The sequence below is a fragment of the Ranitomeya imitator genome, chromosome 2 (assembly GCF_032444005.1).
Source record: "Ranitomeya imitator isolate aRanImi1 chromosome 2, aRanImi1.pri, whole genome shotgun sequence".
Lineage (NCBI taxonomy): Eukaryota > Metazoa > Chordata > Amphibia > Anura > Dendrobatidae > Ranitomeya > Ranitomeya imitator.
In genome coordinates, this window is record NC_091283.1 from 165,810,146 (window position 1) to 165,823,297 (window position 13,152).

The following is a 13,152-nucleotide window of genomic DNA, read 5'->3' on the forward strand; positions in this document are numbered from 1 at the left end:
TTTTGTGGATAGCCTGAAAGTGTGTCCATGCCCTAGCCATGCGGAACACTGAAGTGTTATACAAAACGTCAACACTCCAGTATTGCCGAATTTCTGGCTTCTTCATTATCTCCATGTGAAGAACTAGGCCCCAAAACGTAATAATTTTTATGGCGTATACAGGGGTCCAGTTGGCAAATGATGACGTCGGATTTTGGGATAATTGCTGGGCATACAAATTGGCATGTGACACCATGAGATTTACAAAATCTTCAGCGAAAAAGACTTTGAAAAAGTAAATTTCTGTGAGGCTGGTGGTGTCAAACTGGATTCCTGATTGCACCACAAAATCAGGAATCTGTGGCTCATAACTTTCAGGAGGTTCATTTTTTCTGTATCACTAGAGGAAGAGGAGGAGGAAAAATAAAGGAAGGTGGGATCCTCTCCCTCACTGTCAGTGTCAGAGGCAAGGAAAGCATTTGGGATGGGTTTGGGACGAGCTGGATGACATTTCTTTCACGTATACGGTGTTTGTACCAAATTTTATTCAGGTGTGTTTATGAGTGGTTGGTGTAAACTTCTTTTTTATTTAGAAGAGCAAAAAGTAGAATATAGAAAGAAAAATATAAAAATTTGGTAAAATAAAAAACAAAGTTACTAAACGAACGTCAGTAAAAAACAAATTACTGAGCACCCACAACTGACACTAAACCTGATTAAATTCAATAAAAACTACTGTAGTCGATGAGTACTACTTCATATCTTTACTGTCCCTAATCTAATCCTATCAACTAATCTAATTTTTTTTTCTCTTTACTGACACTAACTCAATTTAGTAAAAATTACTGTAGTAAACGATGATTACTACAGTATATTTTTTACTGTCCCTAACTAATCTAATCCTATCAGTAGTGGCATACCGCCAATGGCGGCAGGCCACGCGACTGCTATGGGGTCCCGAGGGGTGAGGGAGCCCACCAGAGTCAGACCGCAATGGCTGTGAAAGGGGTGGACATACCTCGTGTGTAGCTGGTGCGGCTGCACGGGGCCCAGAGGCACCTGAGGGCTCTGCAGGGCACCTAATAATGAGGGCAGTCTGGCCGGTTTATCCGACCCCAAGGCTCCGGGGGGCCCCTGGCCAGATTGCCCTCAGATCCCTGCAGCTCCAATGCCTACAAGAGAAAATGGCAGTGGAGCTGCAGCGATCTGTCTGTTTCCTACATGCGCTTCCTGTCTCACACAGCAGTCAGCAGTGCGGCTGGATGACATCATCATTCAGCGCCATGGCCGCTGTGCCAGTGAGAGGAAGCTGGTGGTGACGGTGATGCTGTGGCTGTGGGAGAGCATGTGGAGGTGAGAGGTGCTGTCTGCTGTGTGTGTGTGTACGTACGTGTGTGAGTGTGTGTAGAGATGAGTGGTGGTGTGTGTGTACATGCATGCGTAGCGCTGTGGGGGAACATGCAGAGAGGTAAATGGTGCTGTGTGTGTAGGTGGAGGAGAGGGCAATGATGGGGGTGTTGGGGAGAAGGCAATGATGGGGGTGACGGAGAGGGCAATGATGGGGGTGGTGAAGGAGAAAGCAATGATGGGGTGGGGAAAGGGCAATAATGGGGGTGATGGAGGAGGAAATGATGAAGGTGGTGGATTGGGCAATGATGTTGGTGGTGGGAGAGAAGGCAATGATGGAGGTGGTGAAAAGGACAATGATATTGGTTGTTGAAAGGGCAATAATTGGGTGGGGGGAGGAAATGATGGAGGTGGTGGAATGGGCAATGATGGGGTGGTGGGGGAAAAGGTAATGATGGTGGTGGTGGAAAGGGCAATGATGGGGATGTGGGGGATGAGGAAATTATGGAGGTGGTGGGGAAGAAGGTAATGATGGTGGCAGAAGGTAATGATGGTGGCAATGGAAAGGACAATGATGGTGGGGGTGGGGAAGGAAGCAATGATGAGGTAGTGGGGAAGAAGGCAATGATGGGGTGATGGGTGAGAGGGCAATGATGGTGGCAGTGGAAAGGACAATGATGGGGTGGTGGGGAAGGAGGCAATGATGGAGGTGGTGAGGAAGAAGGCGGTGGTGGGTGAGAGGGCAATGATGGGAGTGGTGGAGGAGAAAGCAAGGATGGAGGTGGTGGAAAGGGCGATGATGGGGGTGGTGGGGAGAAAGCAATGATGGAGGTGGTGGAAAGGACAATGATGGGGTAGGGAGAAAGCAATGATGGAGGTGGTAGAATAGACAATGATGTTGTGGTTGGGAAAAGGCAATGATGGTGGTAGTGGAAAGGACAATGATGGTGGAAAGGGCAATGATGGGGGTGATAGGGGAGTAGGAAATGAAGGAGGTGGTGGAATGGGCAATGATGGAGGTGGTGGGGGAGAAGGCAATGATGGAAGTGGTGGAATGGGCAATGATGGGGTGGTGGGGAGGAAGCAATGATAGAGGTGGTGGAAAGGGCAATGATGGGGTGTTGGGGGAGAAGGCAATGATGGAGTGGGGGAGAGGACAATAATGGGATGCGGGGAGGAGGACAATCAGGGGTGGAGGATTGGAAAGGGAGGAAGGGGGATTTATAATGGATTTAAGAATAGGGGGAGGTGGAGAAAGATGTTATTATCTCTTATTATGTTTAACACAATCCCTTAGAATATAGTGTACTCACTTATTATACATAGCACAGCCCCTTAGTATATAGTGTACCTACTTATTATGTATAGCACAGTCCCTTAGCATATAGTGCACTCACTTATTATGTATAGCGCCATCCCTCAGTATATAGTGTAGTCACTTTTTATGTATAGTGCAGTCCCTTAGTATATAGTGTACTCACTTTTGTATAGCACAGTCCCTTAGTATATAGTGTACTCACTTATTATGTCTAACACAGTCCCTTAGTATACAGTGTACTCACTTATTATGTATAACACCATCCTTAGTTACATAGTTTCCTCTTTTATCATGTATAACACCATCCCTTATTACATACCATCCTCTCTAGTTGTATATGGTGACGTTTCTTATCATATAGCTTCCTCTGCTCTTATGTACAGTGTATTCTTGTTATTTTTGTTATTCACAGCACCCTCTTTTATTACATAGTCCGCTCTGATATAAAATGACTGCTGATGGAGGAGCTATATATACTGCTGTGGCAAAAATTAAGAGACCACTGCACAGTTTTATAAAAAATCAGCTTCTCTACATGTCTGACAGCCAGTGTCAGTTGAATTCCAACCAGGGGACACCTCACTCTAATGTGCTTCTTATTAGGGGATCACCTGAACCAAATCTTATTTAACAAAGGAATGTATAAAAAACACTGCTGTGGTGTTCACAGTCCTCTTGCAATAGGACAAGATGGATGGCAAAACAAGTGCTAGTAATATCCCAAAAGTAATAGGAATGAAAAATAACTTTTAACCATGCCAAAGGAGTTGAAAAGAAAAGTCTTGAGTGAGGAAAAGAAGGGCTCAATTCTGGGTTTAATAGTAGAGGGACACAGTGAGTGCCATGTTGCCTCCATCCTTAAAATTTCTAATACGGCAGTCCATAACAAGCAGCAGACATTGGGGAAAATAAAGCTACAGACCGGCAGAGGGCGAAATCGACTATCCACTGACCGGGATGACCGTCATCTTATTCGAATGTCTCTCAGCAACTGCAGGATGACGTCAAGTGACCTACAAAAGGAATGGCAAATGGCAGCTGGGGTGAAGTTCATGGCAAGAACAGTTCGTAACAGGCTACGAGAGGCAGGACTCAAGTCATGTAAAGCTAGGAAAAAGCCTTTCATCAATGAGAAGCAAAGGAGAACCAGGCTGAAGTTTGCCAAAGACCATAAGGATTGGATCATAGAGGTCTGGAGTAGGGTAATCTTCTCTGATGAGTCTAATTTTCAGCTTTGCCCAACACCTGGCCCTCTAATGCTTAGACGGAGACCTGGAGAGGCATACAAGCCACAGTGTCTTGCACCCACTGTGAAATTTGGTGGAGGATTGGTGATGATCTGGGGATGCTTCAGCATCAGTATAAATCAAGCCGCATACAAGGTTATCTTGGAAATCCAATTGATTCCTTCTGCTCTGGCAATGTTCCCCAACTCTGAGGACTGGTTTTTCCAGCAGGACAATGCGCCATGCCACACAGCTAGGTCAATCAAGGTGTGGATAAAGGACCACCATATCAAATCCCTATCATGGCCATCTCCAGACCTGAACCCCATTGAAAACCTCTGGAATGTAATCAAGAGGAAGATGGATAGTCACAAGCCATCAAACAAAGAACTGCTTAAATTTTTGTACCAGGAGTGGCATAAGGTCACTCAAAAGCAGTGTGAAAGACTGGTGGAAAGCATGCCTAGATGCATGAAAGCTGTGATTAAAAATCATGGTTATTCCACAAAATATTGCTTTCTAAACTCTTCCTGAGCATTATTTGAGGTCTGCAAGCAATGCATTTTTTTGTTATTTTGACCATTTTCTCAAGTAAATACAAAATGTATTGCTTGGAACTTCGGAGACATTTTGTCAGTAGTTTATAGAATAAAAGAGCAATTTACATTTTACTCAAAAATATACCTATAAAGAGAAAAATCAGGCAAACAGAAAATTTTTCAGTGGTCTCTTAATTTTTGCCAGAGCTGTATATATATTTATATATACGTAGCTTTGTCGCCATAAAAGGAGGGGGCCCAGATGCATTTCTTGCACAGGGGCTCCAAGCTGTCAGTGTCCGCCCCTGGGCTGTGTTGTGCCGTGTGCCTTTAATTAAATGTGCACGCCGCCGTCACTCTGTACCTGGCTCCTACTAACTTCTCTTTTCTAGCCCTGCACTGCTCTCGTCTGAACTCTCTGGCTGGTTTTGCCTAAGGACACCTCGCTTCCTGGCTGACGTAGCTTTCCAACCAGAGAGAGCAGTGTATGCTGGGTCCAGCTGTAGTAGTTGCACATGTGAGGACAGCTACCGGCTGTTGGAGGCGGAGCGTAAAGAGCTGAGGCTGTGTGAAGACGCAAGACGGTGAGCTGGGCCCGGTGGTGAATTTTTTTTTTCAGGGGGGCCCATTCATGTACGCCCCTGCCTATCAACTGATCTAAATGATTTTCTTCTTGATTCCCTTTTCACAAAAAAAAACAACAACTTGAGGCCAGATCAGTGATGTTCGTCACCGACCAGTGCTCGACGGCTGAAGAATGCACGAATGGATATGGTACAAAAAAGGGATAAAAATAATAATAGACAGGAAAAAAATGTCCCTGCCAAAAACAAGTACAAGTGCTAATGTCTGATCAGCGGCTCGTCAGCTTTAGGAAGCACACAAGGAGTGGTGCAAAGTGGTAGGGGAAATACAGGTGCTTCTCAGAAAATTAGAATTTCATCAAAAAGTTAATTTATTTCAGTTCTTCAATACAAAAAGTGAAACTCATATATTTTACAGAGTCATTACAAACAGAGTGATCTATTTCAAGTGTTTATTTCTGTTAATGTTGATGATTATGGCTTACACCAATGAAAACCTAAAAGTCATTATCTCAGGAAATGAGAATACTTTATAGCACCAGCTTGAAAAATTATTTTAAAACTCAAAATGTTGGCCTACTGAAATGTATGTTCAGTAAATGCACTCAATACTTAGTTGGGACTTTTTTTTACATCAATTACTACATTAATGCGGCGTGGCATGGAGGCGATCAGCCTGTGGCGTTGCTGAGGTGTTATGGAAGCCCAGGTTGCTTTGATAGCAGCCTTCAGCTCATCTGCATTGTTGTGTTTGGTGTCTCTCATCTTCCTCTTGACAATACTCCATAAATTCTCTATTGTGTTAAGGTCAGGCGAGTTTGCTGGCTAATCAAGCACAGTGATACTGTTGTTTTTAAACCAGGTATTGGTACTTTTGGCAGTGTCGACAGGTGCCAAGTCCTGCTGGAGAATGAAATTTCCATCTCCAAAAAGCTTGTCAGCAGAGGGAAGCATGAAGTGCTCTATAATTTCCTGGTAGACAGCTGCGCTGACTTTGGTCTTGATAAAACACAGTGGACCTACACCAGCAGATGACATGGCTCCCCAAACCATCACTGAGTGTGGACACTTCACACTAGACCTCAAGCAGCTTGGATTGTGGCCTCTCCGCTCTTCCTCTAAACTCTGGGACATTGATTTCCAAATGAAATGCAAAATTTGCTTTCATCTGAAAACACCTTGGACCACTGAGCAACAGTCCAGTTATTTTTCTCCTTGGCTCAGGTAAGACGCTTTGTATACTGGTCATGAGTGGCTTGACACAAGGAATGTGACACTTGTAGCCCATGTCCTGGACACGTCTGTGTGTGGCGGCTCTTGAACCAATGACTCCAGCAGCAGTTCACTCCTTGTGAATCTCCCCCAAATTTTTGAATGACCTTTTCTTAACAATCCTTTCAAGGCTGAGGTTATCCTGTTTGTAATGACTCTATACAATATATGAGTTTCACTTTTTTATTGAAAAACTGAAATAAAATAACTTTTTGATGATATTCTAAAATTCTTAAAATCTATAGTTAGTGAAAAAAAAAGTTGTGGAAAACAGCGAGCACGAGTGTTGACTGTTGAAGAACAGTTTTGCATCAATGATAAACGCCCAGCAGCTGTAGGATGCACACACGGAGGTGGTGCAAAGGGGGGTTGGATGGACAGAGGCAAAAAAAAAGTCAATGAAGAGAAGGGATTGAAGGAGGCACTCCAAACCTGTTCCTAAAATTTTCAAGTATGCGTGTATTTAAGGCTTGATTCATTTGATTGTAGACATCCTATGACTAAAGGCGCAGCTGACGCGCCTGAAACGCATCAGGTGTTTTTTCACGTTTTTAAACATGGCTGACATGCCTTGAATACAGTTTTTTTTTTATCATTTTAGCACCAGGTTTGGAGTGCCTCCTTCAATCCCTTCTCTTCGTTGTTGTTGCTATGCTCTCCAGCGGGATTGGCACCCACCTGTGTATTGGTGATTGGACTCAACCTCATTTAGCTGGATTTTCTCATCACATCTGCAGCTCCCACACCTCTCTCCTGCAACCAAAAAAAAAAAGTCCTGGAAACCAGCGAGCACGGACGTTGATCAGTGAATTGCAGGACAGCTGAAGGATGTACGAACAAAAAAAAACAAGCGATCAAATACTGATCGGCTGGAGAAGGGGAGGAGGTGAGGTGGTAAAAGAGGGGACGGTGGGAGATGGGGATTAGGGAAAGATCAGGGAGGGACCAGGAACTCTTCTTTCTTCTAGCTTCTTTTACAGGATCAACAAGAGGAGCAGCGGTAGCAATCTCAGTGATGGCACAGGCTTCTGTGGCAACACAAGGCCCAGCATGGTGCACAGACAAACTGAGTGACCGCCCTGTACAAATCTGAAGCCAGACTGAGGATGTACGGGGTGGCCACTTGCACGTCACAGTGCCTCTGTGAGCTCTGGTTAGTGAGATCAATGTCATCATGTTCAGGATTGAACAGCCAATCACAGCGATCGTAGTTGCGGGGAGACGGCGCCACACCCCAGAACGAAGGCACCATGTTCCCTGCTGTGGGAAACATGATTGACATGACGTACATATACTGCATCTGTAGGGAAAGTCTTCCCGATCATCACGTATATGTACTGCAAATGTTGGGAAGGTGATTCAGTTCTATTTTTTTTTAATTGTGTCAAATACTTATGCGATTTTCTGTTTGATTAGTTTTAGATTCTGTCTCTCATAGTTGAAGGGTACCTAAGATAAAAATTACAGATCTCTGCATTCTTTGTAGGTGGGAAAACTTGCTAAATCAGCAAAGTATCAAAATACGTATTTTCCCCACTGTATGTAGATAGATATGAATAAATAATGAACCAACCAGGAATTCTGAAATTATGTGTTTTCATTGGATGCTATTGGAGACGCTCCCCACCTAGGAATATATTTTGAAACAATGCTGATAAAGATGTGACATAAAGAGAGAAGGTGGACAGATATAAAGATTCATAAACTTACATTATATAGATAAATAGATAGGAGATTGATCAATACTGTAGACTGATATGACCCTGATATGTAAAGGATTTTAGCTAGATATAAATCAATAATCAGAGATTATTAAACTGTGTTTTCATTGGATGCTAGTGGGTAGAAATATACAATGAACCAATCTTGATAAAGAACTCAGCAACCAATAGGAAACATAGTACGCTACACCTAATAAAAATAACTAAAAATTTAATAAAACAAAGAAGGTTTGCTAAGGATACGTGAACTAGGACAGTAGTGCATATATTTCTGGTCAACAAGGAGCTGAGGACAAAATATTAATGGCTTCATTACAATATCATAAGAATATTTTTAGGATGAAAAAAATGCATATTGTAAAGTTCATCAGGAGACATGTTTCTGTCTAAGCTTGGCTTTACTTAACATGTTAAATATAGCAGGCAGTTCCTGTTTATAAGAAAAACTCTAAATAATATAAAAGATGCTCTGTCAGCAAATAGTGGGGAGGGAGAGAAGGAACACTTCCAAAATGTCAGTCTGTTACACAGATCCAGATGTTGAGGGTGCCAGCTTACCTAGCAGAGAGGATGATCACTCTGGCTTCCAGTCCTTTCGCTTCGGTCAGAAGAGCAGTCACATTTTTGGTCCCAGGTTCAAAGTGAAGAACTTTTTCTGCCTGTGATTAGTGTGAGCAAATGGAATTAGCAGGGGTAATACATACCTTCCTGAAAGAGAGCCATGCTATCTAGAAAAAGAAGGTTACACACTCTTCTTACAGTAAGCAGAGACCTTTTTTTTATTAAATCTATGTCCAATATTTTCTTTCATTATTTTTTCCTTTTTCCTTTATTTTTTTTCCTTGCTTTCATTTTGCACTCTGCATGCAAACTGAAGTTCGCCAAGACCCAAAAAGAAAAAAAACAAAAAAAAAAAAGAGACGTGCATTTTATAAGATATTAGGAGAAAAACTCTGGAAATGCAATTTAAAAATAAAAAAAATCCAATGAGTGTCCTCGTCCCAAAATCAAAAAGCCAAAAAGAATATATCAGAAATAAAAAAAGAGAAAAAAATGGTTTTTTTTAACACAGAATTGACCTTTGAAGAATAAAAGTGATTTTTTTTTTTAGACTGTAGAATCAAATCTTCCTTAATTAAAAAAAATAATAATGATAAAAAAAACTTGCAGGTTAATTCATTGGTTCACATGCATTCCTAACAAACTTTAGCTGCTGGAGGTGCCCACAATTGATTTTTTTTTAATATTAGTATATATTTTTTAGATATTTTTATTTTATTTTTTTGCTAGCCCCTCCAGCATCAAAGAATAAACAGAGTTCACTGCAGGGGCAGGCTCAGCACTTACATTTTCCATTGTCTTGTCCAATCCATTACCGGATTGCACAAAAATAGCAGACAGTCACGGACCACCTAATTTAGGTGGGGGGCAAGGGAGGAATTTAGATTGCATTGTTTTTGGTTTTGGGGTGTCTGTGACTTGGTTAGAACCGGTGGGCTACGTGCATTTTCCATGCATATATACCTTGGGTCCACGCTTGTTGTCATAGGAAAGTTGTTCGAGGTTTTCATAGTTCCTTTTTTTACTCTGATGAATAATGTGCACAGAGAAAATATGTAGACACAGAAGAATATTATAAACAGTTGAATATGGTGTGTAGAAAAGCAATCCAACATCCACCTCATCTCTTCACCTCAGCTAAAGGGTGATAATAACACTGGAGCTTGCAAAAAAAAACATGATGTGTATCAGTGAACTTGGACCGTAGTCAGCGGAACTGTTGTACGCAGAAAGTTGAGGTCAACTTAAAGGGATTGTGTCTTCAGAAAATGACCTATTGATTAAATCAAATGTTATATGTATTTTTATGGCTTTTTTTTATTACTACTTATATAAAAAAGTAATTATAAAAAAATCTTGTAAATTTCAGATTGGCCACTAGCCCTAATATTAGACTCCTACTTTCTGTTCTTCACATGGGCATTAGCAGCAATAGACTGGCTCGGACGCTGCTATTTAATTGAAGCATTGTCTGAGCATGCTGTAGAATGGCCAATTGTTATTGTGAACAGAGGGGAAGGAGGTGAGCTACGACATCACCTATTGTGAATGATAGATCCTGTGCTATCTACTCTATATAGAGGTCTCTGACATTGTGCAGGAGTAGAAGGTGAGCTATTACATAATCTATTATGAATAGTAGAACCTGTGTCATATACTCTATATAGAGGCGGTCTCTAACATTGTACAGGAGGAGGAGCTGAGCTATTACATCATCAAAGTGAATGGCAAATCCTGTGTAATCTATTGTATAGAGATGTTATCTATCATTGTAAAGGAGAAGGATGTAAGCTGTGACATCTCCCACTGTGGATGGTGGAGGCTGTGTTACTTACTGTATATAGAGGTTTTATCAGTAGGGACGAGCGAACCTGAACCGAAGTACCAAACCCCGAACACGGACATTTTACTGCAATGTATGTCCAGTTTCCTGTTTGGGTTCGCCAAGCTAATAAAGCCTCTTGAAAAAGCTGCAACCGCTGTGTGTACTCTGTACCCCCTTGCCTGTAGGAGTACTGTCCGTTAAGCGGCTGCATGTACTCTGCACCCCACCTGTGGGACTACTGTCCTTTAAGCCCCTGTGTGTACTCTGCACTCATATCTGTGGGACTACTGTCCTTTAAGCTGCTATGTGTACCCTGCACCAACCCCCGCCTGTGTGAGTACTGTCCTTTAAGCCACTGTGTACCCTGCACCAACCCCTGCCTGTGGGAGTACTGTCCTTTAAGCCGCTGTGTGTACCCTGCACCAACCCCTGCCTGTGGGAGTACTGTCCTTTAAGCTGCTGTGTGTACTCTGCAACCCATATCTGTGGCAGTAGTGTGCTAGTACTGTGCTAAAAGCTGCTGTCTGTACTCTGCACCCATATCTGTGGCAGTACTGTTCTTTAAGGTGCCGTGTGTCCTCTGCACCTCCCTGCCTGTGCGAGTACTGTCCTTTAAACCGCTGTGTGTACTCTGCATCCTCCCACCTGTGGGACTACTATCTTTTAAGCATCTGTGCGTACTCAGAACTCATATGTGTGGGAGTACTGTCCTTTAAGCTGCCATGTGTACTCTGCACCCCGCCTGTGGGAGTACTGTCATAAGCAGCTGTGTGTACTCTGCACCCCCCTGCCTGTTGGAGTACTATCCTTTAAGCCACTGTGTGTACTCTAGGACCCATATCTGTGCTAGTACTGCGCTAAAAGCCACTGTGTGTACTCTACACCCATATCTGTGGGAGTACTGTCCTTTAAACCGCTGTGTGTACTCTGCACCCCCACACCTGTGGGACTGTGGGACTACTGTCCTTTAAGCTGCTGTATGTACTCTGCACTCATATGTGTAGGAGTGCTGTCCTTTTAAGCTGCCATGTGTACTCTGCATCCCCGCCTATTGCGAGTACTGTCATAAGTAGCTGTGCATACTCTACACCCTCCTGCCTGTGAGAGTACTGTCCTTTAAGCCGCTGTGTGTACTCTGGGACCCATATATGTGCTAGTACTGTGCTAGTACTGTGCTAAAAGTCACTGTCTGTACTCTGCACTCTCCCGCCTGTGGGAGTTGTTATGACCTGGTGGTTAGGAGCACCCGGAATGACCTGATAGTTAAACCTCATACAGGACGAGCTCTGGGATGTGGGAGCTCTGCTGACCGCAAGCCCTAATCCTATCACACACACTAGAAATAGCCGTGGAGCGCTCCTGACCAGACCTAGGCGCCTCGTCACAGCCTAAGAACTATCTAGCCCTAGAGATAGAAAATAAAGCCTACCTTGCCTCAGAGAAATTCCCCAAAGGTAAAGGAAGCCCCCCCACATATATTGACTGTGAGTAAAGATGAAAGTCACAAACGCAGAAATGAAACAGGTTTCAGCAAAGGGAGGCCAGACTTACTAAATAGACAGAGGATAGGAAAGGTAACTTTGCGATCAGCACAAAAACCTACAAAAGACCACGCAGAGTGTGCAAAAAGGACCTCAGCACCGACTCACGGTGCGGAGGGGCCACTCTGCATCCCAGAGCTTCCAGCTAGCAAGACAAAATCATGGTAACCAGCTGGACAAAAATACAGTGAACAAATAATGACGATCAGGAACTTAGCTTCAGCAGGAGAAGGCAGGTAACCAGAGAGATCCAGGAGTGAACTGAACCAATGCAAAAACATTGACAGCTGGCATGGAGTAACGATCTGAGAGGAGTTAAATAGAGCAGCCAACCAAAGGATAAATTACGTCACCTGTGTAAGGAACCTCAGAAGCAGCAGCTTCACTCATAGCCACCAGAGGGAGCCCATAGACAGAACTCGCCGAAGTACCATTCACGACCACAGGAGGGAGTTCGACAACAGAATTCACAACAGTACCCCCCCCTTGAGGAGGGGTCACCGAACCCTCACCAGAGCCCCCAGGCCGATCAGGATGAGCCAAATGAAAGGCACGAACAAGATCGGCAGCATGAACATCAGAGGCAAAAACCCAGGAATTATCTTCCTGACCATAACCCTTCCACTTGACCAGGTACTGGAGTTTCCGTCTCGAAACACGAGAATCCAAAATCTTCTCCACCACATACTCCAACTCCCCCTCGACCAACACCGGGGCAGGAGGATCAACGGAGGGAACCATAGGTGCCACGTATCTCCGCAACAACGACCTATGGAACACATTATGGATGGCAAAAGAAGCTGGAAGGTCCAAACGAAATGACACAGGATTAAGAACTTCAGAAATCTTATATGGCCCAATGAAACGAGGCTTAAACTTAGGAGAGGAAACCTTCATAGGAACGTGACGAGATGACAACCAAACCAAATCCCCAACACGAAGTCGGGGACCAACACAACGCCCGCGGTTAGCGAAACGTTGAGCCTTCTCCTGGGACAATGTCAAATTGTCCACCACATGAGTCCAAATCTGCTGCAACCTGTCCACCACCGCATCCACACCAGGACAGTCCGAAGGCTCAACCTGCCCTGAAGAAAAACGAGGATGGAAACCAGAATTACAGAAAAAAGGAGAAACTAAAGTAGCCGAGCTGGGCCGATTATTAAGGGCGAACTCAGCCAAAGGCAAGAAGGACACCCAATCATCCTGATCAGCAGAAACAAAGCATCTCAGATATGT

At 43.6% G+C, this 13,152-nt stretch overlaps 1 protein-coding gene across 13 annotated transcripts in view; it reads right to left on the reverse strand.

Moving 5' to 3' along the window:
- Positions 1–13,152, reverse strand: part of GRIN1 (glutamate ionotropic receptor NMDA type subunit 1) — a 157,769-nt gene that overhangs the window by 69,835 nt on the left and 74,782 nt on the right. For 7 of the 13 annotated variants that reach the window (XM_069747788.1, XM_069747785.1, XM_069747792.1 and 4 more), the window contains exons 4-5: positions 9,511–9,573; positions 8,545–8,645 (exon numbers count right to left, since the gene is read on the reverse strand). In XM_069747788.1, the coding sequence (XP_069603889.1) occupies positions 8,545–8,645; positions 9,511–9,573 (164 nt within the window). The remainder of the gene's footprint in view (positions 1–8,544; positions 8,646–9,510; positions 9,574–13,152) is intronic. The other 6 variants (XM_069747791.1, XM_069747786.1, XM_069747796.1 and 3 more) reach the window with 1 other exon arrangement.